General features: G+C 42.9%; 1 protein-coding gene across 1 annotated transcript; it reads right to left on the bottom strand.

The window, feature by feature from the left end:
- Positions 1 to 16,387: 16,387 nt before the first annotated feature.
- ythdf2 (YTH N6-methyladenosine RNA binding protein F2) lies at positions 16,388 to 24,390 on the bottom strand. Its single transcript, XM_020109256.2, has 5 exons — positions 23,917 to 24,390; positions 22,623 to 22,702; positions 19,745 to 21,439; positions 18,096 to 18,161; positions 16,388 to 17,816 (listed from the first exon to the last, which is right to left on the bottom strand). The coding sequence occupies exons 1-5, from the start codon at positions 23,963 to 23,965 to the stop codon at positions 17,793 to 17,795; spliced, it is 1,914 nt and encodes a 637-aa protein (XP_019964815.1). The 5' UTR covers positions 23,966 to 24,390; the 3' UTR covers positions 16,388 to 17,792.
- Positions 24,391 to 25,025: the final 635 nt, after the last annotated feature.

The raw sequence follows: 25,025 nt of genomic DNA, 5'->3' as shown, positions 1-25,025 counted from the left end.
GATTCTCCAATGGGAACGTTTGCTGCTTCTGTCTGTTTCACATCACTGGACACTGGATATCTTTGTTCTTGATGTTTTTAGACGTCACTATGGACTCTCTTGACGTATTTTTTATTTACAAACTACAATGAAAATGAATTGCTGCTCGCAGCCATAGACAGGAATCACCAAGAGTGTGACATCACGGTGGCCTTGTGGCCGAGGACACACTCCACATTACTGCATCGTCCTCGGTTGTCACCCCTATCCAAGTCTGTCCTCACTTTTCCTGACTGTCTGTTGTCTCCCCATCTATTAAAGGTGAAATATACAAAAACTGTCTAAATAAACTGTCTATTGATTTTCCTGCCCCTCTGATTTTATTTCCACTTCCGATCAAGTGATGAAGACGATTATTTAAAGAGTGGGAACTTTTCGCGCACGCTTTGAACCAACCAATCTACCACTAACAAAGGATTCGGGGCATTGTTCCTCTATCCTCCAAACCAGAATAACATCACACACTGCTGCAATCCCCCCTTTCCTTTCTTTTCTTCCTCTCTCTTCCTCTTTCTCTCTCTCTCTTATCTGCTGAGGAAATGAAGCTCAATCACCTGCAGAGGAGCTGAGGGCGGCACGGGGGACTTTGCAATGCAAATGCCAGGTAATTACCCGAAAGCTAGGAGAGTGGAAGTGCACAGATAGAAATAGAACAGGCAGAGAGAGAGAGAGAGGGAAAGAGAGAGGGGGAGAGACAGAGAGAGAGAGAGAGAGAGAGAGAGAGAGAGAGATGAACTGAACACAGGGTTCACATGCCTGTTGATGCAGGTGATTTTGGTGTTCTGGGATGTGTGTGAAGATGTAGGAAGAGGGGAGGTGAAGGTGATGAGAGCCACACGGATGAAGGGAAAACACACACAGAGCCCTGAATATGTGTTTATTTCCTCTTTGTTTGTGTGTGCATCTGTGAATGTGTGTGTACATAGCTCTTCCCTAAAAAATCCCTAAATTTAGTGTTTCTGTGACTCTCGGCTGTGACGGAGGAAGGATCCACTTTTAATTCAGAGGAATACAACAAGTTTCTTTGCACGAGTGTGATACTAGTTGGAGCAGAAGTGTGTGGATGTTTGTGCGTGTGTGTATATGAGCCAGTGTGCACCATTGTGTGCATGCTCTCTAATGGGTGATAGTGTGTGTGTGTGTGTGTGTGTGTGTGTGTGTGTGTAAAGCAGGGTGATTGCATACAGTATGCTCATATGTCTGTGGTTTGTGTGTTGTAGCGGAGGAGTCAGTGAGTGTGCCAGCTTGCAGCTGTTTGATTGTTAGCGACTGAGAGCAGAGTGGTGCAGATGTGAGTAAGTATCAAAGAGATTATGAAATGACCTGGAATTAAACAGCACAGCAGATTTCATCTGGGTATCGGTGCACTTTAAACCCTGGGACAGACAGATGCGCGCTCACATACCTGGTTCAGACAGTTTATTCAATAAGCCAAAAAAGCTTGTTTGTATTTCAGTGCGGGACTGTGGCATTTGTTTATTTGATTATTTGCGTGTTTGTGGATGATATTACCGAGCAAATAATGAGACTCACGAGTAGTTTGCACCTCGGCACAATAGCTGCCTCTGATTAACATCTGAGCAGAACAGGAGCTGGCCAACCAGAAAACCGTTTTGGCGATTTAGTGTAATTGTGGCTTTGCTAAAAGTCTCACTTTGCCTAATTAGAATAATAAATCATGCCGCCTCGTTGTTTTCAAAAGGTCCTTCATCGTCTCTATGAAGCAGGTGGGATTGTGGGATGGTGTGAAAAAAAACAAAGGGTCTGATTGCTCGGCTGAAGCTGCCGTCAGTTAAAAGCAATGTGGTGCTCTCCGGGGATTCATATTCAAAAACTGTAGCTGTATCAATTCATAGACCTGAGAGTGGGAAAAGCCAACTTGACAAATTTTGATTCATACACCGGCCTGTGCTTGACATCACTTGACATAACTCACTCGGTTCAAGGGAAAATGGAGCGAAGGGATGGGGGTTTATTTGAATGACAGGAGAGGCGGAGGGGGGGCGAATGGTGCAAACACTCTAAGATGGTTGATGTGTCTTTTAGTTGCTTTCGTGCTAGGCTACATGTACCTGGTGAGCTTCTAATGATACATCCTCTCTCCCCCTCTCTCTCAAGTCAGTGAACTTTACTGACATGAAGTTTATCATCAACAGCAGTAGACGTAACAGTGATGCACATAGACATTGTCTCATTCTAATAATAACTGATGATGATTGTCAGGCCTGCAACCTATTATTACCTCTGTCAATGAGGTTATGTTTTATGTCTGTGTTGGTTTGTGAGTACATTAACAGGATTATGCAAAAACTGCTGGACAGTTATCACGAAACTTGTCCGGATCATATGGCGGATCCAAAACAAGATCCGAGCCAGAACGTTGCAAGAACAGGTCATTTTTAAAGACTTGCATTGATTTCTCAGAGAATTATGTGTGAATATTGGTCATTTAAGTTATCAGAACACTTCCTCTTTTCTTTTTTGTTTCTACTGTAAAAACTAGATGTTGATGTGTATATTTTGTGTGGCCTTGGTGGAGGCTGCATTGATCATCAATTCATCTGCAGATGAGATTAATGTAAAAAAAATAAAATATACAGAGTGAAAAAAGTCCAACACTGTTTCCCAGGGCCCAAGGTGACGTCTTCCAATGTTTGGTTTTGTCTGATCAACTTGTAAGGGTTAGAATTTATGAGAACGAAAGTTAAAAATAATTACCTCCATATTAACTGATTATCAAAATAGGTTCAGATTTACTTTCTGTCTTAATACAAATATCTGTCTCAACTTTCTTGCAGATAAATTGTTTATATACAATAATAAACTGCCCTTTTATCAATAAATATTCTCAGTCAGTGTGAATTTCTGCAAATTGTTTTCTTTCCACAGTAAAGGAGGAAGTGTGTCTCTGTCTCCGCCTCACCTGTTCTGTAATTACAAAGTGTGCACACTCCAGTTTGGGCAGCCATGTGTTTTTGTGTCTTCCTCTCATTTCTTTGAGTCTCTAATCTCTATTCATAGTTTGGATGCGTTTCAGCTTCTGAACAGACAGTTTCTCTTTTACTTACCAATTTGTAGCCTCTCTTTCGAGCTGTGTAGCATCTAATTTCACTGCGAGTTCTGCATATGTTATTAAAGTAATATGGTTTAATTTGTTCAGTGATTTTGGATGATTGTAAAATGTTTGCAGTGTAAGTGATGCTTATGTTGTAAATCTGAAGGGTGCTTGCGACTGAAGGGCTTTGTACGGTGTTGCAGGGATTGAGAGAGACTGGATTTTAAATTTAACGGCCCCCTTTTTCAATATTTATCATGAGTAGGAGGAGAGGAGAGGCTCTTCACAAATTCTTTCTTTCTCTTAGATCCTTACTTCACCCTTCAGACTTTATGTTTTAGACTACTGTCTAGATAATTGTTCCTTTAACGAAATAAAGAAATCTTACAGACAGTACTTAATGTGCTTAGTTGCTCTCCACCACTGACAGCAGGTTGTTTTCACTTTGCATATTTGTTTAATAGAATCTATGATACAATCCCCTCTTACACCAATTCTTGTTCTCTTGCATGGATGCAACAGATTTACCCCCACACCACATGTATGCAGTTTGCAAATCAAACCCCCTTTGACTTTTCTCATCCTTCCATGTCATTTTCTCTTTTTTAATATTTTCATACATTTCAAACCAGCAGGTTGAACTTGTCTTGATGTCTCAGGCCTCTATGTGCAGGTTGTGGGTAAAGCGAGAGCAAAGAGGTGAACTTAAATAGAGAAAAAACAGGAGGTGATCCAAGCGAGATGAGCGCAGCTATATAAAACGCTCCAGTCCACTTCCTCTCCCTCTCGCTCTGGCGCTCCACCCGTGCTAAGAGTGGCTAGACTAAGCCACTCTTGCCCTACATACAGCCTAAACAGCAGATTACTGACTGTCCCTCTAATCCCATGCACCAGGGCATGTGCCACTGTCACCATGCACCAACCACCCAATCACCCTGCAGCCACCGTCACAGTGCCGGCTGTTCTGCTCGCTGTGCAAACTCCCCCCACCCAGATCCCAAACATCTTCTGTTTTCGGTCAGCCATTTTGGATTTTTGGTTTTATTTCCATCCAAACAAAGCGCGCCAGAAGCACAGATATTAAGACGCCTCGTTCCACTTGCACATCTTTTTGCTTCTCTTGCTCTCTCTCTCTCTCTCTCTTTCTTCCCTAGCAACACCCTGTCCCGTCCTCATCCTCCCAGTGCCCCCATCCTCTCCCAGCGTTAACCTCCTCATGACCACCTGGCACGGGACAGCTTCCTACAGTCCCTCAGCTTCACCTAAACCACCAGGCCTGAGATTAGGGTTAATCTGGACCTTGTGTCATCCTGTATCTATCCACCACCCTGACAGCCCCATTCTTTTCTCCCTCCCTCCCTCCCTCTTTACCAAAGAGGCTTTGGTCTGAAATCCTTTATTGTGAACCCCCGCTCCCATTGCAGTGTCTTTCCGTCTGCTGCCAACTGCAACTTTTCCTCCTGCGCCACATCCTGAGCCAATCTTTAAACAGATACTGGTAGAACCTGTCCCCGAGCTATGTTGGTTAAGGGATGTGAGCAAAGGATTTTTGCATTGTCTCCCTCTTTAGAATAAATTTGGAATTAGGTGAGAACTGTCGCATTTTCTGCACGCACTATAGACTAAATAGAAGCACTTGCTTGCATACATGTGCATATGAGCATGCAGTACTACATGACTTTACATAAGAAGTGTGCCTACAATATGAGGACTTGCTGTTAAGGCATAAGTGTGCATCTTTTGTTCATGTCCACGATATTTCGCTTAATTCTTCTGGATGAGGGATTTAGACGAGAGTCAGAAGAATTCATCCTTCACTCTTATGTCCCAATCACCCAACCCCCAGTGCATTTAGCCAGCCGTGCTCTCCCGTATACCTCTCCCCCCGAGGACACAGTGAAAGCACGAAGGCCTGAGCTGGAAGAAGAGACTCCACAATGGCGCAGGGAGCAAAGATGCGTAGAGAATAAAGACAGAAAAGGGGGGAAAGATACAAAGTGCTAAAGCCCCTTTTCATTTTTTTTGTCTCTGGAAATAAATGGCAGATTCTCCCTCAAGCAAAAGTCTCCTTTCTTGAGTTGAAAAGCCAGAAAAAAAGCACTTGGCGCAGAGAAAGTGGAAGAATGGAGAGTGAGAGGTGGGGAGGCGGCAAGAGATGTAGGCCGGCAGTAGAGTGTCTTACCGAGACCCTTGAGCACGAGAACCTGCATGGGTTGGAAACTTAAATGACAGAGCGACATGGAGGGCCCGACGAAATGATCACAAGATGCTTAGCTTCTAATCTTAATGTCAAATTTCTTGTGTAATCATCAGCAGCCAATTTGTTTAACACAGTTTAATTTGTTCTCCATACGCAGATAGTTTTTTTTTCTTTCTCTTGTTAAAGCTGAGTAAATGTAACACAATGATTATTTATAGGGTTCATTGATGTGATTCCCAGCCAGCCACACACATCCGTGTAGTATGAACTCGATGATACTATCGCTTATGCAGCAGTCCTTAATGCATTGACGTAGGACGGGATGCTAACGGCCTTCTACGTGGATTAGGAATACGGAATCCTGGCACCTTGAGCAAAAAACGGGCAGCAAGACGCAGGAGTGACTGGTAGAGTGAGAGTGACTGATTAAAAGGGAGAGAGAGAGAGAGAGCAACAGAACATGCTGAGAGAGGAAAAAGGCAGAGAGCGAGCAAAGAAAGGAGGAATGTTCAAAGTGATTGTGCGAGAGTGCAAAACGTCCACAGAGAGCAAAAAAAAAAGAGAGAGAGAGAGCGATGTAGTTAATGGATGTAAATTAATTGCTGTCATGTGGATTCTGATCCCAATAAATCAGGGTCAGTGTGGTCTCCTGTGCCATCTCCGCATGGTGAGGAGAAGGCAGGACGGAGCTTTGATCTGGCTGACGCACACTGGCGCATAGAAATGCACACAGAAACACACACTTACACACACTTACACACACAAAGCATGCACATTTCAAAAGGTTGAAAGAGAAATATCAGAAACATAAAAAAATGTGCAAAATCCTTGTGGGATCAGATGTCCATGAATTCCTGCAAATCAAGACTAAATATATCAGCTGAAATAAAATATTTGGAGCCAGAAAAAGCCATGTAAGACACAAACTTATATATCAATATATAAACAGTAATATTAAGTTTTAAATATATATAAAAAAATTAAGTTACGGTAACTCTCTTGCACAAACACTTTGTATAATCTGCCCACATGTGATAAACGGGATCCATGGTGCTGTGCTGTGAGATCCCTTTCATCACAAGGACATTTTTAAAAATGCACCTCAAGTGCAAACAGGCTACTGGATGCCAACTAGTGCAAACCTAACTGGGTTATAAATGCAATGTGGTCCAATGAATTAGCCATGCTTATTACTGAAAATTACCACTGTGCTTTCTGCTTAACTAGGCTGCAAAATTGATTTACCTTATTTCCCCAGTCTATGACCATCACAAAGACGTCCTCCTGTTACGTCCTCTGCGACTATTATTGTATGTGTTAATCAGAAAATATGTGAACCATGTATTTTAATTACAAATCATACAATGGCAATTTGAAAAATTAAAATTAAAAAATTAATTGCCCAAACATTAAGAGAAGCTGCAACAACACCAAATCATGATTGGGAAAAAAAAGTGTCACTGCCGATGTGAACGTTTCCATATTTAAAAAAGGAAATTCCTTTATTACTCTTTACAGTACAGTATTCCCCGCATTATATACACCGTGTTGTCTTTGATACTGTATGCCCCAAAGCAAATCACTCATGTTCAAACAATAATATCTGAACATGAGAGAAATGGTGCAAAATGGGAAGTAGGTCACATAGCAATTTATTTGACAAAAAGGGATGGGGGTGGGGAACTGGGGCATGGTGTATGCAGAGGCAGCAGCGAGGGGGAATGTTTTTTGGGAATGGAGATCGGATGGTGTGTGTTTGTGTGTTTGTGTGTGATGAACGTATACATGTGGAGAGTTAATGCTCGATCTGGAAGTTGAAAATCTGCTCGAGAACAGCTTGGTCAGTGTGGAATTGAAAAAAATTTTGCTGACACATGAACACACACACACACAAATATATATATTTTGTATACTTGAAAAAAGATATGACCACATACACTCAACTGAGGTAGCGCTGCTCACTCTAGTGAAATTGAAACTGATATTGCAGTCACTGGACCATATCAGCACATCTGACACAGAGAGTGTCAGCAGCATTGATCAGCTGTCAATGAACTACCCAGCTACCCCCACCCCTGATAACACACACACACACACACACACACACACACACACACACTGATATTTACAGAGTAAATAACTACGCGGCACTACTGTAATAGCATGTATTCCCCTGTACAGACACCCACACACATAAGCTCCCTGGATTCCTCCTGATCCTGTTTAAATCCTGTCATCACCAAACGTAACAGCTGTATGATTTGCAAGTGCACGAAAGGCCATATATCTCTGTATGTGACCCACTGTGCTAAATGTTAAAGCTTATCTGGCTATACAGTTAAACGTATAGAGCAGAAGCTTTTTTTCTCAGAGACGCCCTCAATTGTCTTGGGGTTCACCTGCCTTCGGGACAGAATCTGTTCATCCTTGCTGTAAACTCTGTTGGAGTTATTTTGTGTGCAAGTAGTGTTTTATACAAAAATAAATTCTGATAATGGAGGATTTGCAAAATTTAAAATCAACAAAATTGAGCAGTGAGCATGATGAATTTATTTTGATGAGTTTCTCTCACATAAGAAGGAACAGTTCATCTACCAAAATAAAACAAATAAAAAATATGAATATTCTTGTTAAAACAAGAAAATTAATTTTCACAAACTTTTATAGGAAAGAATTTAATAGAGCGTCAGTCATGGAAAGTGGTTCATTTAATTCAGCACAAAAATGGAACATTTTCCTTCAAACAAATCAATCTGCAGAATTTGGTTTTGCGCAGCCTTATTTACATATTGAAAGACTTATTTACTGTACATACTCCAAACACAATCTAGACGATCTGCACTGACTGTGCTGAGGATCTGTAAAGCCACATTAACACATGAGAGAGGCTCTGGAGCACCAGTCTTTTCTAATGACTTGATAATCCGACCCAAATGCTGCCTGCTTGCTAATCTCTCCATCAGATTACCAAACTAGAGACGAGCACTGTCTATTTATCCCAGCCTGTCTCCCTGCCTTCCTGCCCGTCTGTCTCTCCCAGCTTGTCTCTTTTTATAACCGCTCGTGTCTTCCCCTTGTATTTTCTCTGTATGATAAAATTCTCTGCTTGCCTCTGTGTGATCTCCCTGACTGTCTGCTGGTGGGGTTGCATGCGTGTTTGCCCCGCTCTCATCCTCATATGTGCAGACTTTTAAGATGGAGGACGGGGCGGTATAGGACATCAAAATGCAGTCACAAATCTCCATTCGCTCTCCACGCCAACACGCACGAGTGTAAACATGCCGAACCTAAACATACGAATGCATACAGGACAGTATGCGTGAAATTCATGGCATGAAATTTATGCCTGCGAACAATACAGTTCCTGCCGAATTCCAGAAATAGACAAAGCATTTCCATAATTTGAAAAGAGTGAAGAGGTATGTTGGACAAAAACAAGCAAAGCCAAAGGTATTTTTTTTGTTTGGTCCGTCCAAACCATCTTCACTCACAAATCCATCTCTCAGTCCCTCGCAAACAAAAGGCCGAGCTGTCTCCAGCGCTCGTCCCCAAAGCTCTGCTGCGGAGTTATTGTGCATTTCATGTAAACAGATCTAAACTAATGTCCTGTTTGTCACACATCGACCGTGTCTGATTCTATACATTTACTGTAAAACACTGCTGCAGTTTGGTGCCTGCGAGGCCCCACGAAATGTCTCTTTGATTTTACAGAAATCACTCTGTCTGCCTCCCTACGTGTGTGTGTGTGTGTGTGTGTGTGTGTGTGTGTGTGTGTGTGTGTGTGTGTGTGTGTGTGTGTGTGTGTGTGTGTGTGTGTGTGTGTGCGTGCGTGTGTGTGTGTGTGTGCCTGTGTCATGTTCGGAAGGGTATACATGAGCTTGTGTATTCTTGTCTCATGCGCTGTAGCTCAAACTGCTGTTGACAGTCTGCAAAAAGTTTTGACATTTAGCTTTTCACAAAAATAACACTTGATGCGACTAATGCTAATTGAACATGTCTCTGATTTATCCCTGTATGTGTGGAAAAGTTTATGCAGCTTCTGTGACAGACCGGAGACAAATCGTATTCTCCATGAAAAATTGTACATCACTTTTTGGGTTTTATCCAATCGAGGTGAGTAATTCTGCACGATATTGAAATAGATATTTTAAGGTTTTAGTAAAATGGAGATCGAAAGGTGTGAAGTAAACGTGTGTCAAATTGCTGCAGACATTTAGTTTGGTTTTGGTAACGTCTGACAAATATTACACCACCAGCAGGGACCGAACCAGACGATTCAAACTTCCAACCCCTACACTGAAAATTCTCACAATCACAAAACACTGCCGCTAATGTATTTACAATCATCTCAACAACTAAAATGTGGTTATTGTAAAATAAATAATTATGTTAACAAATTATTCTAACACATTAATGTATTTAATTGACTTTGTTGTGTTGGAAAAATACAAGAAAAAAAGGTCACTGCTTCAACAGCTTCATGCAGCGCTGGGGATGAAATGTACGTGTGTTGTGTCAAAGGTCTGAACAGCTTCGGAGAAAAATGGTCAAACTAAGACTGACACACAATATAAGCAAAAATTCTTGAACACAATGGGATCAGTCACAACACGAACACAGAAAAATATGCTCATTCCGAATGGATCTCCTCTGCCACAGCTATGACAGTTGTAGATGTCGACACATTTCAAAATAATGAGAGTGGTTAGGAGCGAGGAGATCGGGACGAGCTAAGTGGTGAAGTGAGGCATGAGACGGGAAAGAGCAATGGAGGGCTGCAGGGAGTGAGAGATGGAAAAGGATTGAAGAAGAAAAAAAAAGAGGAGTTGAGGTGGGCCCTGGTAGATTCAGCACTATTAGTGGATGAGTGCGTGCGTGTGTGTGCATGTGTGTGATTTGAGCGGGAGAAAGAGAAGGGGGGGGGGGGTTTACTGCGGCTGTCCATTTCCCGGGATCAGCTGATGGCCACGGATGATGGAGCGGAGAGGGGTCAAGGGTCAAAGCCCTGCATTGTCAGCCCCAGCCTCCGCTCTCCCGTGGAGTCCCCCCCCCGCCTCTCTCCCTTGCGGCCCCCTGCTCCATCCATCCCCAATGCCTCGTGCACATTTACATACATTTATCAACACTGTGCGTCGTGGCTCACTGACTGAGGGGAAGCACTTGCATGTATTACCGGCTGACTCGCCGCTGCCGCCGCAGCCCGTGGATTCGCCGCAATGTCACATTTGTGAGCATTTCATATTGTGCTCGGGTGCTGGTGCATGATACAGAATGTGCATGTGCAGGAAATGTGTATGTGACAGCGAAATGTGCATGAGTGTCTATGTGCACATCTGTGTGTGTGTGTGTGTGTGTGTGTGTGTGTGTGTGCGTGCAGGACAAGACATCAGCCCCCCCCCCCAAGTATTAGGCCTCCCCTCCTCACCCATCGTCCCCCCTCCCTTTCCCACCCCCCCTCACACACTCACCTCCCCCACTTTGCCTGTGTAATCCCTGCCAGCTGGCCCCGATGGCTAATCCCTCTGCACTGATCAGCTGGGCCACGCATCCAGTACGGGACAGGACAGGGACAGGGGCAGATAGGGGCGGGACGCTCTGTCTGTGTGTGTGTGTGTGTGTGTGTGTGTATGGGTGTGAGGTGGGGGGTGGTGTCGACCAGAAAGCATAAATTGAAGCCCGTGCCTTCGCCTCGGCGCAGTGTGTCTGTGTGTGAGGCAGTTGCCTGTTCCTCCTCATCCCTTATGTCTCTCCTTCTCCTCCTTCTCCCTCGGATCCTTATACATATATACCTGCCTGGCGTATATATGTATATTTTACATCTTGGGCTTTTTTTGTCTTCCTTTTTGGTTTTATCTTGAGCAGATCCAAATGGATTTTTTCTAATGATGGTGACTGGGTAGAATTTAGCTGAGTTTTTTTTTTCCTTTTTGTTCCTGCTGCCCTCCCTCCTCTTTCCCCTGACTGCATGCGTGACACCTGCCTGCCTGCCTCCCGTCCCTCCAGCCCCCTTGTCCGCCATCCCACCACCCCCAGTGTGCCTGCTCCCATGATCTTCCCAACCCACAAGGACCTTCACAGGATGGAGCTGCGCAGTCACAGCTACAACTACAGCAACAACAATAACAAAACCAGGACCAAGGACCTGAAGGAGGAAATACTCTGCAGCTCCCTCTGCTTTTTTGCCTCGTCTTTAGAGAGGAAGGATGTATTTGATATGAGCAAACCTTATTCTACTTGTGCTACAGTAGTATTCTATACAGGCAAATGTTGAGTGCATTGGTCAAGAGTTAAAAAAGACAGGGATAATAAATGTAGCAGTTTTTCTGGATCTGAGAGTCTTAGATAATGGCAAAGAAATGTCATCCTGTTCTGTTTCAGATTCTTCTTATGCATCAGTATTTACCCTTTGTTAAATTATTAATTTGTACTTATTGGTCCGAGGAGAGAGACTTGATTGATATAGATTCTGTTTTCCAGGTTGTACATGGCTGTAGTTACATGCGCAGAGTGCACACACATACACACACACACACACACACACATACACACACACACACACACACACACACACAGAGAGAGAGAGAGAACTGTAGAGAAGAGATGGAGAGTAGGAGGGAGGGATGGAGGGAGGGAGGGTGAGGGTGGGGGGTAACGGCACAGCTTTACCAACTGTAATGAAGAACTGCTTGGTCTGGTTAAACCGAACACCAAGCTCTTAACCAGGAGCAGCAGAGGCAGTGCTATGGAGAGGACGAGGCGCAGCGGCGCGTCGCCGTGTGTACTCATAAATATCTAGTCGTCATCCTTTGTTTTGCTCTGAGGGGAAGATGGTCTGCAGGAATGGCAGCAATCAGGTAGCTGGGCTGCTGCCCTCTTTATGGTGCAACAAAGGTAGCGTTGCTCGCTGCTCTATCTCACTCCCTGTTCCTCTGTGCTCTCCTCTGTCTGTGTTGCTTTTTTAATGATGTGCTGTATACAGAGAATGCCTTAATGCTGAGAATGCTGCTTTGATAATCACTAGATGTATGTATTTTTTTTTCTTTGTTCATATTTTGTTGCTGGAAAGCCTTTCTTCTTTTTTTTGCACATCAACAAACGCATGCATGCATTTACACGATTGGAGGAATCACAATGTCATTGGTTTGTATCATATATGTAATTTTGTATGTATTGTCTGTATCGAAAACCAGTTTTCATTCCAAAAGGTTGAATGCATGTTGGTGTGGGATTAGCATGCGATGTACATGTTTGACACGTGAAAGGACCGCATAGCCGCCTCTGGGTCCACTGGGAGGAGAGATCACAGGTGAGGACAGAGAATGGGAAAGTCAAACAGGGATGGACTGGTAAAAAACAAAAAATAGAATGTATACCTTCATCAAATAAGAGTGCATGTTGAAAATTGTCTTTATGAATACTAAGGAGGGAAACTGTTGCTATAAAAGCAGGGTAAAGTGACAGAGAACAGGAGCCGAGAACGTTTTCGGAACTTTGGGTTTGAGCTCTTTGTGTTCACAGTGGACCTTGATTTAATTTCAATACAATTAAGGCACGCGGTGAATGCCAAGAGAGAAGCCACAGTCTTCGCTGACCTGAGAGATGCAGCGTAAAGCGGCTATATACAGGGAACAAGAGAGAGGCAGTGATAACTACAGAGATGCATCTGCATTGCAATCCTAAGAGATTAACAAGCAATGACATGAACAGTCAGAGGGAAGCAGGAGAAGAGGCATCAGGTAAAGAAGTTACAGAGCGGTGACCATGTACAGGTCAGTCAATGCAAGTCAGATATGGATATTTTGAATAAAGACATACAAGAAACAAAAGCTAGTTAATAATCGCTGGTCACCAGTCGAGCTAATATACTGGTTTCCATAATGTCCGAGCGGACAGAGCTGAAGGGAGCCTACCAGTGTCTGTCCTGTGGCCAAATGGACAGAGGGATCACACCGGGGGTATTTGCCATGTGGTGATGAAGGGCCACTTCAAAGGTCTGTGTGTTTTCGCATGAGCGTGCACTTGACTTATCTGAGAGGAAAGACGGAAAAACAGGGTGAGAATTCAATAAGTGCATGATGTGCTGCACAGGAGATAAAAATTCACAAGCAGGCCTGTTATAAAAAGCAACAACCTCCCGAATCGCTCTCATGCATGCTGATTTATTTGATTTCAGCTGAACATATTTCCGCAACCATCCTGAGAAAACGGCTTTACACCTTACTCAAAAATATTTATTTTTGTGAGTTTCAATATCACACCTTTGTTTGTTTTTGTTATGTAAAAAGTCTCAATAAAGAAGTCATTTCATGGACCACATTTCTATTGTACTATCTAGTATTTCTTCTTAAAGGGAAAAAAGGCCCAAAGCACATCAAGTCATTTAAATAATGAGCTTCATTGCCACTCGTATAATCACAGAGCTGCATCAAATGATTCCAGCTGTAAATTGCTACAGGCGATAGAGATGCGAGTTGACCTACATCTCAGATGATGGAGGCGGACGATGTGCATACAAAAAAATCATCGGTGGAGTTTTGACTCTCTGCCACATATTTTACTGACTATTGTATCTATCTTATTCTCATTTTTTCTGGCTTTAGTAAAAATACAACTTAATATTCTGAACTATATGAAGAATGGAAAAAATGCATCATTAATCTATTTTCAAACTTAATGTTGAAAGCTTGAGATTATAAAAAAAACACACAAATGCAAACAGCCTTTACGCCTTGCATCTATAGTAGGGCTATATATATGTATGCTTGATATTTTTATATACTATATACCGGTGGGTGACATTTAATTATGGCCTGTCAGCTCCACACAATGAGCGTGTGCAGAGGGCAAGTGTGCCACATATGTTGAGACAGAGGTCATCAACTGGCCCCGACGCCCGTCCACACATTATGCATTTTCAAAAAACTCTCAATAGAATCAGGACCCTACAAAAAAAAGAGGAGGAGGGGAAGGTTAATACTCAATATGTCAACAGTGCAGGACCCCTGGCGATAGAGAGCAGGTGACCACATATAGACCCCCCCCTCCTCACATGATAGAAACATTCATCATGGTGACATCCTTATTCCTAAATAGCCTGCATATTTATTTTGTGATGCTGCTTTCAGTTATTATGCAAAATGAGGCAAATAATGTGATGACGGGAGGAAGATTATAGAGGCCATAGAGGGGAAGTTTTATTGTCTATGTAATGTTTGAAGCATGTTATACAAAATAATAGCTTGACATCTAAAAGGAATTTCTGTGGCCTGTTTGCCAAATTTGAGCAAGATTAGTTTAAATATAGTCAATATTTCTGTCATTTATATATATTCTAAGCAGGCCAGACCCATTGTCCTATATTTTCCTTTCAGCATTTTTTTATTTTGAACATTATTGTCAGGCTTTTCAATGAAGAAAAAAAAACCCTGAAGAAATCTAATTTACTCATGTAAATAGAGTTGGGGTTGGCGACATGGTGAAGCGTCACTAATGGAAGAAAGAGATGGATGCCTCATGGTAATTAGGGAAAATAAAGCAGAACCATGACCTTGCAGTTCAATATGTGAACCCATAAACACAACACGCTTTCATGTGTGGCTCTGTGACCAAACAATAGTTTCTATCAGACTAAATACAGACAGGGAGCGTTTTAATTATTATCCCCTATATTTAAATGCAGGGTCACTGGGTTTAACCAGATTAAAGAAAAAAATAATCCCTGAAATGAGTAGATGCAAGTAAAATACAAAGCCAGTGAACTGAGTATTTTAGGTTGTTTTAATTAAACCATTTTTCTACATTTTGTGAAAGTAGATTGATTAGAGATAATTTGAGTGGCTCGTGCAGGCTACCATTTAGTAAATAGTGTTGAGATTGTGCACGAGGAAAATGTCCCCCAACACACCCAGAGCAAAGTGTCTCTACAAGTGACGAATGTAATGCAACTTATTTCGTTTCTCCGTCTCCTCCGTCGCTCTGAGACATGACTGCTCACCACTTCTTCCCCTCGTCCTCTTTCCATTTCTTCTGCTTCTCCTCCTCCATCGTCTCGGTGTCTGTTTGCGTCTCTCCCTCCTTTATGGCCGTTCATTTGCATCCCAGGAGGAGTCTGAAAGAGGTCCCCGGGGACGCACGGATGAGGGTCACAGGAGATCCCCCTCGAGGCGGCGTGTTGGCCACGCAACCACAACGCAGACACGACACGTGCCGTCAACCCCCCTCTCGACAGCCGTCACTCACACACAGAAGATCTCTCTCTCTCTCTCTTTCTCACACTCACACACACACTCCTCATCTCCCCTAGAACCCGTCTGCACCATGACGCGCATAAAGTGATCAAATCTCAGGAATAATGAACCACATGGCGCTTATCATTATCTAACTTAATGTAGACACTGCTTTTCTACTTCAACTGCTATTTGTTGTTGCATTTAAAAATAAAACTATAAATAAAACAATACATGCAATCAGTCTGCATACACATGAGATATTTTATATAAGGTAGTGAAGATATAACATAGCCTTCTTCAATTCATCATGCTTAGACCCGATTTACAAAACCCATTAAGCCCAACTGAGGACCCTGATCTGTGTTAAAGATGGAGGACTAACTGCAGTAAATGGTGCTGTGACGCCCTCTTGTGGCCAATACCATACAGCCGCAGTGACGACCCCAGAAAATGGCGGATTGCACAAAACCCATCTCCCAGTCATTCGTGCACACACAGGTAAACGGGAAACCTCCAAATTCACCATGTCAAACCCTGATGCATCCACGTTTCTATTTGCAGCTGAACAGCTTGATCATATCGTTTACCTTTCAGGCATACTGTGGTGGAGCTGATTTCAAACGTACTTTATCCCACATGATACCGTAAATACACCCTACACAGTTCCTTAGACAAGCTTAAGATGGCCACAAGGCAGTTGTGTACTGCCCCATAATAAACTGAATAGAGCTTGATACACATTTTCTGCTATTTTAGTACATCATGCTGTGCAGGAAGATAATACAACAGTACTCAAATAGAACAGGCCACCCTCGTGACTGAAAAAACAAAATAACACAGCTAATGATGAGGAAAGGCCACACATGACTTTGTGGAGCATCTTTATTATGCCACAAATAAAAGCCAGTAGTTCTGAAAGAGGACCTTGTGTTTTTCTTTTTTTTTTTACTCACCAACAATGACATTCTGAAAATGGTGGAAGCTGCTTGTGATATTATAGTTATGTATGGTTGGCTGAGCAGTCAGAGACACAAAGATGAGTGTGGAGGACAAGGTGGGTTTGGAAAGTAGAGAGGAAAGGAAACATTCCTCACAAGTTGAAAATTGGAAGTCAGAGATGGGTGGGGAGCGGACGGGTAGAGTATGAAGGTTAGAGAAATAAAAACATTCATTCATATACCCATCAGGGAAGAGAAAAGAACAGATGGAAAGGATGCACAGACATAACTGCTTTACAGAGTCAAACAAGGGGAATGCACACCAGTTCTGCTGAATATACCACATTTATTACTTTTGAACTGATTAATAGAAAGAGCGGGGGCAAGGCCACTCGCATCATTGTCTTTAGAAAACGGGGGAAGGAGAAAAAACAAACAAGAAAGCAGCCCATAGCGACGATGAATTTACTTGTTCAAGAGAAAGAAAAAGAGGGTAAATAAAGTCCAATGTTAACAGAGGGCCCTTTTTTTTTTTAGATAGATTTAAATTATACAGCGAGCAAGGCTCATCAACTTAACATTTCTTCTGCTTTCACACTCTCGAGCCCCTTTCCCTACTCTTCCTCTCCAGACCCTACCTTCCCCACACACTCTGCCCAACACATGCGAAAAACAAAACAAGAGGGCCGTCCTTTTACATCTGCAGTCCTCTCAAACCAAAAACATGGCCAGCATGTGTGAAACAGACTCTGGAGTGAGCGTAGTTTGGCGCCCGCCTACGATGAAGATCCACTGAGGAGAAAACTCTGCTGGGTCCTGGTTGAAGAGTTGAGCATCCTCAGAAGACGGGGGTTTACAAAAAAAGAAACAAAACAATGAGACAAACTGCCCATTCCTGACTACGGGACACTATCATAAGCCAACACTACAAATTTCTATTGGATTTGTGTGTTTGAGAGAGATTTAAAGACTTGCTCTTGGACCATAAAAACAGAGGATCCTTTCATTTTAAAAAAGGAAAAAAAGGGGAAGAAGCAGCATACACGGGGGGGAAAGGATATGTGGTGGAATGGGGCAGGGCAAAAAAGATTTCACCTAAGGATGCTATGTTGTAGTCCTATGAATAATCGTTTCCTTTTGTTTTTACTACAAGTTCGAAGTAAGTCTTCAAAGTCAAAAGAAATCAAGAAAGTCTTCATTTAGTTTTTTTGTCCTTGGTTAATTCTTCACCCCTATTAGAATTTCTTAAAGAGATCTGAATGTGATGATGTAATGGGGTGGACAGGGCTTTAGGGGGGGGGCATTGCAGTCTTTGACCAAAGCACTGACTGTTACTTGACTCGTCCTTGGCGCTCCTGGAACACAAAGGAAAAGACAGAATATTACACAAGAGGACATACAAAATATTTGTATTTTCAGTGTAGTTGACACAGATTCCCAAAACTTCTACTTCATTCTTTTATGAAACTAAATGCTAAAAGGACAGCTATGATACAAAAACAGATACTTATAGAAACTTGATTTGATTATCTCAACAGCTGAGACTTCAGACGAGATTTGAAAGCAAGTTACCAGGTATTGAAATAACAAAGGACACATTGCTTCTGTTTATGGTGACGGATGAAGCAAGTTACCTGAAGCCTGTAATGAGTCCTGTTGCTTGGGTTGCTGGGATATGGCTCGTTGCCTTGGACCTCCACCTGTCACACAGAGGAGTGAAAGCTGAGCGTAACTGGAACTATTTCACATTCAATCACTATTCTTTAAAATCAGGTTTTGGAACAGCAGAGGATTTTCATAGAGTCTGATCATGACTTGATGTTAACGCAGCTTTGTCGTAGGATAAAATATAGATTACAACTCTGCCTGCAGATGTGACACGTCATATTTAGGAACAAACTTGTCACAAATCTAAAACCAAAGTTAAATTGCAGCATAGCATAACTTGAGTTAATGAGTCCTGGGTAACAAAAATAAATATAAAAATCAGAAATGATGGGTCATCTACTGCATCCATCACTTAATAAAAAAAAAAAAGGCAGGTACACCGCTGTTGATGGGCTCTTTACATTACAGCATTAATATTTCTTAAATGAATACTTCAGGAGTTCACAACTGTAAAATGAGAAAAATCATAAATAAAATGTTAATGGCTGTATAATTGAATTCAGTAAATTGTATCTGTGCAAATATCTAAGTGTAAAATGTGAGAAAACAGATAAAGCTGTTCTCAAAAGCTCTGGAATACAGACGAAGCATTTCAATAGAAGACTGACCAACTTACTGGTTTCTCAGGCTCATGTAACTTTGTTATTAATATTCAACAGTAAAGTTGTGGCTTTATCGAGTAATTTTCCCTCTTAACATACTGCAAGTATACAGTGAAGTAAAAATGAAAATCCAACTACAAAAACAGTTATTTGCATGAACGAACTGAAAATCACAACACACTTAAGAATTACTTATATGCACAGAGTAAAACAAGCCTTTCTCCATCTAACAGCAAGACATAACGAATAACTAGAATTTAATAAGCAGCTGTGTTCAGGAAGGATTAAAAACAATTCTGTTCTGTCTCGGGATTCTTTTCACCTCATGCATCCTCGGTAAGGCAAGAGTGTAACAAATGTGAGATACAGCTGTGCAAGACATAAAAATCCAAGTATTTAACAGCACCATGTTCAAATAACTGATAATTCATTTTATGATCCACAACATCTACACATTTCCTCCAGTTTTGTTCCTTATGCTGAAGCTGCCTAATTCAACCTGTTTCTATCCAATGCAAAAATATGTGTTGGATAAGATATTCAAATAAAACATTTCACATACTATCACAAGGTAGCTAAACTGAATATATGTTAGACATGTGTTAATAGGAACAGAAATGTCTGATATGAATATGTTGGCATGTAATCCACTCCATTTTCCCATTTCATAAAATCAGCTGTGTGATTAATACCGAGTAAAATATTTATGGTGTTTATTCATCTGTGTGTGTTATATCTATGTGGAGGGTTGCACATAAGAGATTGACATAAAAACAAAAGAGATGTAGAAGAAAATAAATCACAAAATTCCTTCTGTCTACAATCAATTTCAATTCTGATTCACGTCTCAATTCAGCCTTAAACCCCTTAGTTTCTCTTTTACTTTCTAACATACAAAGCAATGTTGTTCACACTCACTTGCTGCCAAACAGACAGGCTTCATATACAACACAAGGTAAAAATGAGCATCTTTTTGATTTCTTTCCTCCTTTATTCAACAGTGACTATGTTACCTTTTTCACACACTCTTCCTCCTCCTGACGCTTCTCGTAGTGAGAAAAGTCATCGAAGATTGAAGTGGTGTGTTTATATCCAGCGATGATCTTTAGCACCTGCCTGGCCTTATCCAGTGGTACCTCCTGTGTGTCCCGAGAGTTGGTCACTGGCTTGTTTTCGTTGTTCTCCAGTCGAATGTGCCTCAGCTGACTGTTGGGAACGTCCTTAACAAAGATCCAGCGCACATCGAAACGACCCTTCCACTTGTCCTGTGACCACACGCCAGCAGACGTGTTGTAGTCCACGGGTGAGCGCATCTCTGCTACGCCACAGAAGTGACCGCTCCCATTGACACTGAAAAGAAGATAAAGTGGCCCCTTGCCACCCAACGAACGGTAGGCTGTGTCAAGCCTCTTGTTGCCATGCTCCGTGCTGCACCAGATGTTATACTTGATGGAGCGGTGGATGTCATCCTCGGAGTAGCTCTTGATGATAAACACCCGGCCCTGTTTGGGGTTCCAGTCAAAGTCCTTGGGGTTATAATTGTTGACCATACGCAACTTCTCTAAGACTGGGTGAGGCTCAGAGGGGATCCCAGGAACAACACCCACACCAGAAGAGGTGGGAGGCGACTGGCCTGTTCCACTCCCACCAGCATCCCCAAAACCATTGGCCCGGTTCCGTGGAGGGACCCAACGAGTGGGCTGAGATGGTTGCTGCTGTTGGCTTGGTGGAGGAGGACCCTGGGAAAGGGGAGGCTGGGGCATTGAGGCCATACCTGGCTGCCCAGTGGGTGGAAGCTGATGCTGCCCCATCTGGGAAACAGGTGCTACCAGCTGTCCATTGCTGAGGGGCATTTGAGGGTTCCCTGCAGCAGTAGCTCCAGGCTGCGGGGAAGCCTGATTTGGCGGCTGCCCATTGCTGGGAACAGGGGGCACCTGCTGAGGGGTGGCAGCTTTGGGCATGGTACCCTTGTTGTCCCAAGTGCCAATGTCCATGTTGTGTTTAATGGGCGGAGGAGGCAAATTGGCACCAGCCATACCACCCTTGGTTTTCAGCTTGGGTTGAGGCTTGGCTGGCTTGCTGGCAATATCGGCCCAGGAAGCGGGCTTGGCAGGGGCAATAGAGACAGGAGGCATGCTGGGAGGTCCTACAGATGATACAGGGCCAAGGGGTCCCCCACCAGGCAAGCCAGAGCCAACCACCTTAGGAGTCATGTCCCCATTACCACCAGGAGCAGCACTGTTGATCTTGAGCCCCGCCATGCCCTGGTCAAGGCTGTTCATACCAGGTGCCTTGTTGAGAGGCTCGTTGGCAGCAGGTGCAAATGGGGACTGTCCATCAATCATGGCACCCCCAAGGGAGCTGGGAGCGTAGGCATAGCTGCTGCTGTAGCCAGAGCTCTGCGGTGTCCCCGACTGTCCCTGAGAGCTGCTATTGCCCCAAGCCGAGAAGTCGATCCCACTGGGGAAGAAGTTGAAACCGTGCTGACCAAGGAAAGGGTTGCTCCCCAGGGGGCCTGGCTGGCCAAACATAGCGTCCGGGAGGTAGTGGGGCTCCCCATTGCTCAACTGTCCATAGGAGGCCAGGTAAGGCATAGGAGGGTCCCCACCTGTGGACCATGCTGCCTCGTTTAGAGAGTAGGAAAATCCTATGGAGGGGCTGTAGTAGCTGGGCATGTACGAGTCCGACATGGCCGTATAGGCATTGCTCTAAATAGAAAAAGATCCAAGTTTTAGTGACAGGAAAAATAAAGTTTAATGCAAAAACATCCATTACCAATAACTTAATAAAAGCAATTGTTTGACAAGTAAACCTTGTTCTTCAAAAAGTCAGAACAAGTTATTTTATGACTATCATTTTATTATGTATCAAAGATACACCAAATCATAGAGGTCTATAAAAATACCAGATTTCCCTCCTCTTTTCTCATCCTATCTATAAATTCATGACACTTAACTACTTTGTGCTTATTTATAGTCTCTTGGACAAAAGGATGGTACATTCTTTTGAGTGGAGGAAAAAACAGGCTCCATTCTTTTCCTCTACAGCCCTCTTCACAGTGTCTCCATTACTACAGATTAGAAAAACAAACGCTCCTAAAACAGCTGTCTTCTTGTATTCCTGTTTCATGCAAACAAGGATGAGCACACACAAACAGAACAAGACCTCATGGCAACTGAATTTGTTTAGTGTGTAAATTATGGTGCAAAACATGTCTAGTTGTCAGTGAAAAGTGAAATAAAACTCGTCCATGATGTTTTCCATCTTTTAATGCTTATGTTAAAAATCGGGGGGGGGGAAGAGAGCTTCTGAGACAAAATGACAAATCTATGTGGGCTTGGTATTGCACAGACTGTTTCAGACACATTAATGTTATGTCAGGGATGTCCAAATGGTGAATAAATGCATGCACACCATATTCAGTTACCATAAAGCCTAGATAATCCCATTACTCAATATAATAGTATCCTCAAAAACATTGTTCATCTAAGGTTGAGTGTTAAGAGTCAATATTATTGATGTTCTGAGTCAAACTGCAAATTCAGGCATCAGGATCAATCAAGGTATTTATAAATGCCCTGAGCTATTTGACCATCATCATTGTGGACTAGGTTCATTACTTATTTTCTAAATTAATATTTTTAAAATTGTAATATTAAATTATATCTATACACAGAATCTCATCCTCTTCACATGGAAAGTCATCTCCTAAAATTCAGGTTAAACCTGCAGATTCTATCCTCCAACAGCACCACACTCATTGGTCACACATTAATTAAAAGATGAAGGATTAACCACAAAATCAACAAAAATAAATCATAACTTGAGGGTTCTTCAGTCATTGTTAACAGAGCAGCACCTGAGAGCAAAAACTTACAAGTACAAGCTTACCTGTCTGGCCTGAGTATTCAGGTAAGGCTCAAACTCATCGTCATTCAAAGTATCCTTTTGTGTCACAGCTCCGTTTTGCACTGAAAACAAAAACAAACACTGTTAACAAAACATGTTTGTGTGAGAGGCCACACATTCAAATACATTACATGATCACATCATTCACTTTCCATTGGGGGTGAACAAAGTATCTATCATATCAGCATCATCACTGCTTGTTGCATAACAAAAAACACTCTGCAATTATTCATGAGTCTCTCAGGAACAGACACTAAGCAGAGCATGACACATTATTACTGCTCAATAAGCTTCAGATTACACAGCGTACACTTGAGCAATGATGAAACAGGGAAGACTTAAACGCACCTGGCGGTTTTAAACTATGTCAAATCAAACTGAAGCCTTGCAGACACACGAAACAATTTAAATTAAAATGTAATATAGGTCACTGTGTTACAGATGGACAGGGAGCAGGTGAATGCATGTTTAACTCAGACGGGGCAGTGGTCCTCGGTTTGTTTTCACAACTTGTGTGATGACATGAGATTGTTTGAGGAGGTGGAGGAGTGAGACTGAAGTACACAGGCTGGTGAATTGTATGATCGGGCAGTGGAGTCTGGACAGCGTGGTGCTTGGGGAGTGTGAGGCCCGTTTGGACACAGGAAAAGCATGTCGGAAGACGTGTCATTTTGGGTGAACTTAGCAGCCAGCTAACGTTAGCACGCTAGCTGTGCGGTTAGCTTCACGCAGTGCGCAGCGTCTCCATGTTAACGAGCGCCAACAGCCCTTTCAACATGACGGACCTGGCTAACGTTAGCCGAGCGGGTAGCGTGCTAGGACGGCACCTGTAGCCCAACACCGGGGACATGCATTACACTGACTGGTATTTTAAAGTGTGGGTCCTCACACGTGTCTGCGCCACGAAGAGTGCAGCGAGTACAACCAGGAACATAGTGTCGATGTGAGTCATGTTGCCATTTAACGTTGTTAGCTAGCAAAGAGGTAGCTAATGCTAACAGCGGAGAGCTCACAAATGACATTTCAGGGATGTAAAGGAAACTCAGGAGCAGCGAGTGAAAGGCAGAGGACGGACACCGTTTCATTTTGTGTTTCACTGAAACAACTCACACGCGCACGCACACACACACACACACGGGCCCGTTCGTCAAGTCGCCGAGAGACTGAGCGCTATCGCATCCGCGCACGCAAGATTTTTCGAGAGCGCACCGCAACGTAAAAAGATCCGCATTCACTCCGCCTCCAGTCGATCGTGTCACACTAACGCTGCTCTTACCTTTATTCGCTTGGCCTTTCGGTCTCTGGATTGGGTCCAGGTGATTCATGAAGGTTTGATTTATGAGAAGAGAGGAAGGGGAAAAAAATGGATGAAGCGATGTATTCCCAGCAGTCGGTTCCTTTAGCAGGTGGTCAGGCCTCTGAGCTAAGCTATCCCCCGCTAGCCGCCGCGATGCTGAGAGATGTGGCCCTCGTCAATGTTCAGAAAACACCTCTCTTTACCTGCTGGAGAAGGCTGCTGGCGGACATGTCTTTCCCCCCCGGCGCCTGTATAACTCTTTTTACTCCGAAGTTAAGCGGCAGGGAGTAGAAATGGTGTCGCTATTGTAGAGTTTCAGCCAAGCGCCCCTCTCTCTGCACAGAGCCTGGTGTCTACACAATGGCGGGCTGCAGTTTGCTTGACACACTCCTCAACATGGCTGGGCGGCCTCGTCTACCCACGATGGCATTTATTCACGGCGGAGGCGCGCCCCCTAGTGGCGCGGAGGAGCCAGTCACAGCATCCACTCAGTCAACTCACAACATGGACCCACAGCAGCATATTTATTATGATCATTATGATTTTTATTGATGATATGATACTACACGTTTTCTATTCATTTTTGACTTGTTTTCTAGAGTCAAAGCTGAGTGCTAAGGCTGTAACTGGTCAACAAGTGAAACTACAAAGTGTGAAAGAGGGGTGAGGAATAATAATAATATTAATATTAATAATTTAGTTTTGTATAGCACTTTTCAATATTGAACAAGAACAATATTTATCATGCACTTTGATTTAAAAAGGCCCTCATAAGATTCTCAACCTGGAGGTTGGGACCCAAGCAGGTGTCACAATACAAATTTGTGGGGATCACTGTGGAATTCATAGGAGATACAAAAACAGGCTCCACTTTCCTTCCTTCAATTGTCTTGTATTGCTAGTTGCCTGAGTTTTTCATAATTTTTTTAAAATCAGCTTCATAAATTTCCACATTTACAAGTCTATATTAATAAAAAGACTAGTTCACCACCATGTTATGTTCTCCATGATGAGAGGGGGCACGGGGACATCACTTAACTTTAAAGGCACTAGCCACAAGAGTCTGAATAGACTGTAAGCAATTATAG

Source organism: Paralichthys olivaceus, chromosome 12, assembly GCF_024713975.1.
Source record: "Paralichthys olivaceus isolate ysfri-2021 chromosome 12, ASM2471397v2, whole genome shotgun sequence".
NCBI lineage: Eukaryota > Metazoa > Chordata > Actinopteri > Pleuronectiformes > Paralichthyidae > Paralichthys > Paralichthys olivaceus.
Note: the sequence above shows the minus strand (reverse complement) of the source record. Positions and strands in the feature narration are given on the sequence as shown.

Excerpts from the sequence above, each read along its gene's own strand:
- ythdf2 (XM_020109256.2), bottom strand. The coding sequence starts at position 23,965 with ATGAATCACCTGGACCCAATCCAGAGACCGAAAGGCCAAGCGAATAAA. Across the intron at positions 22,703-23,916 it reads GAAAGGCCAAGCGAATAAAG|TGCAAAACGGAGCTGTGACA; the intron begins GTAAGAGCAGCG and ends TTTTGTTTTCAG. Across the intron at positions 21,440-22,622 it reads TGAATACTCAGGCCAGACAG|AGCAATGCCTATACGGCCAT; the intron begins GTAAGCTTGTAC and ends TTTTCTATTTAG.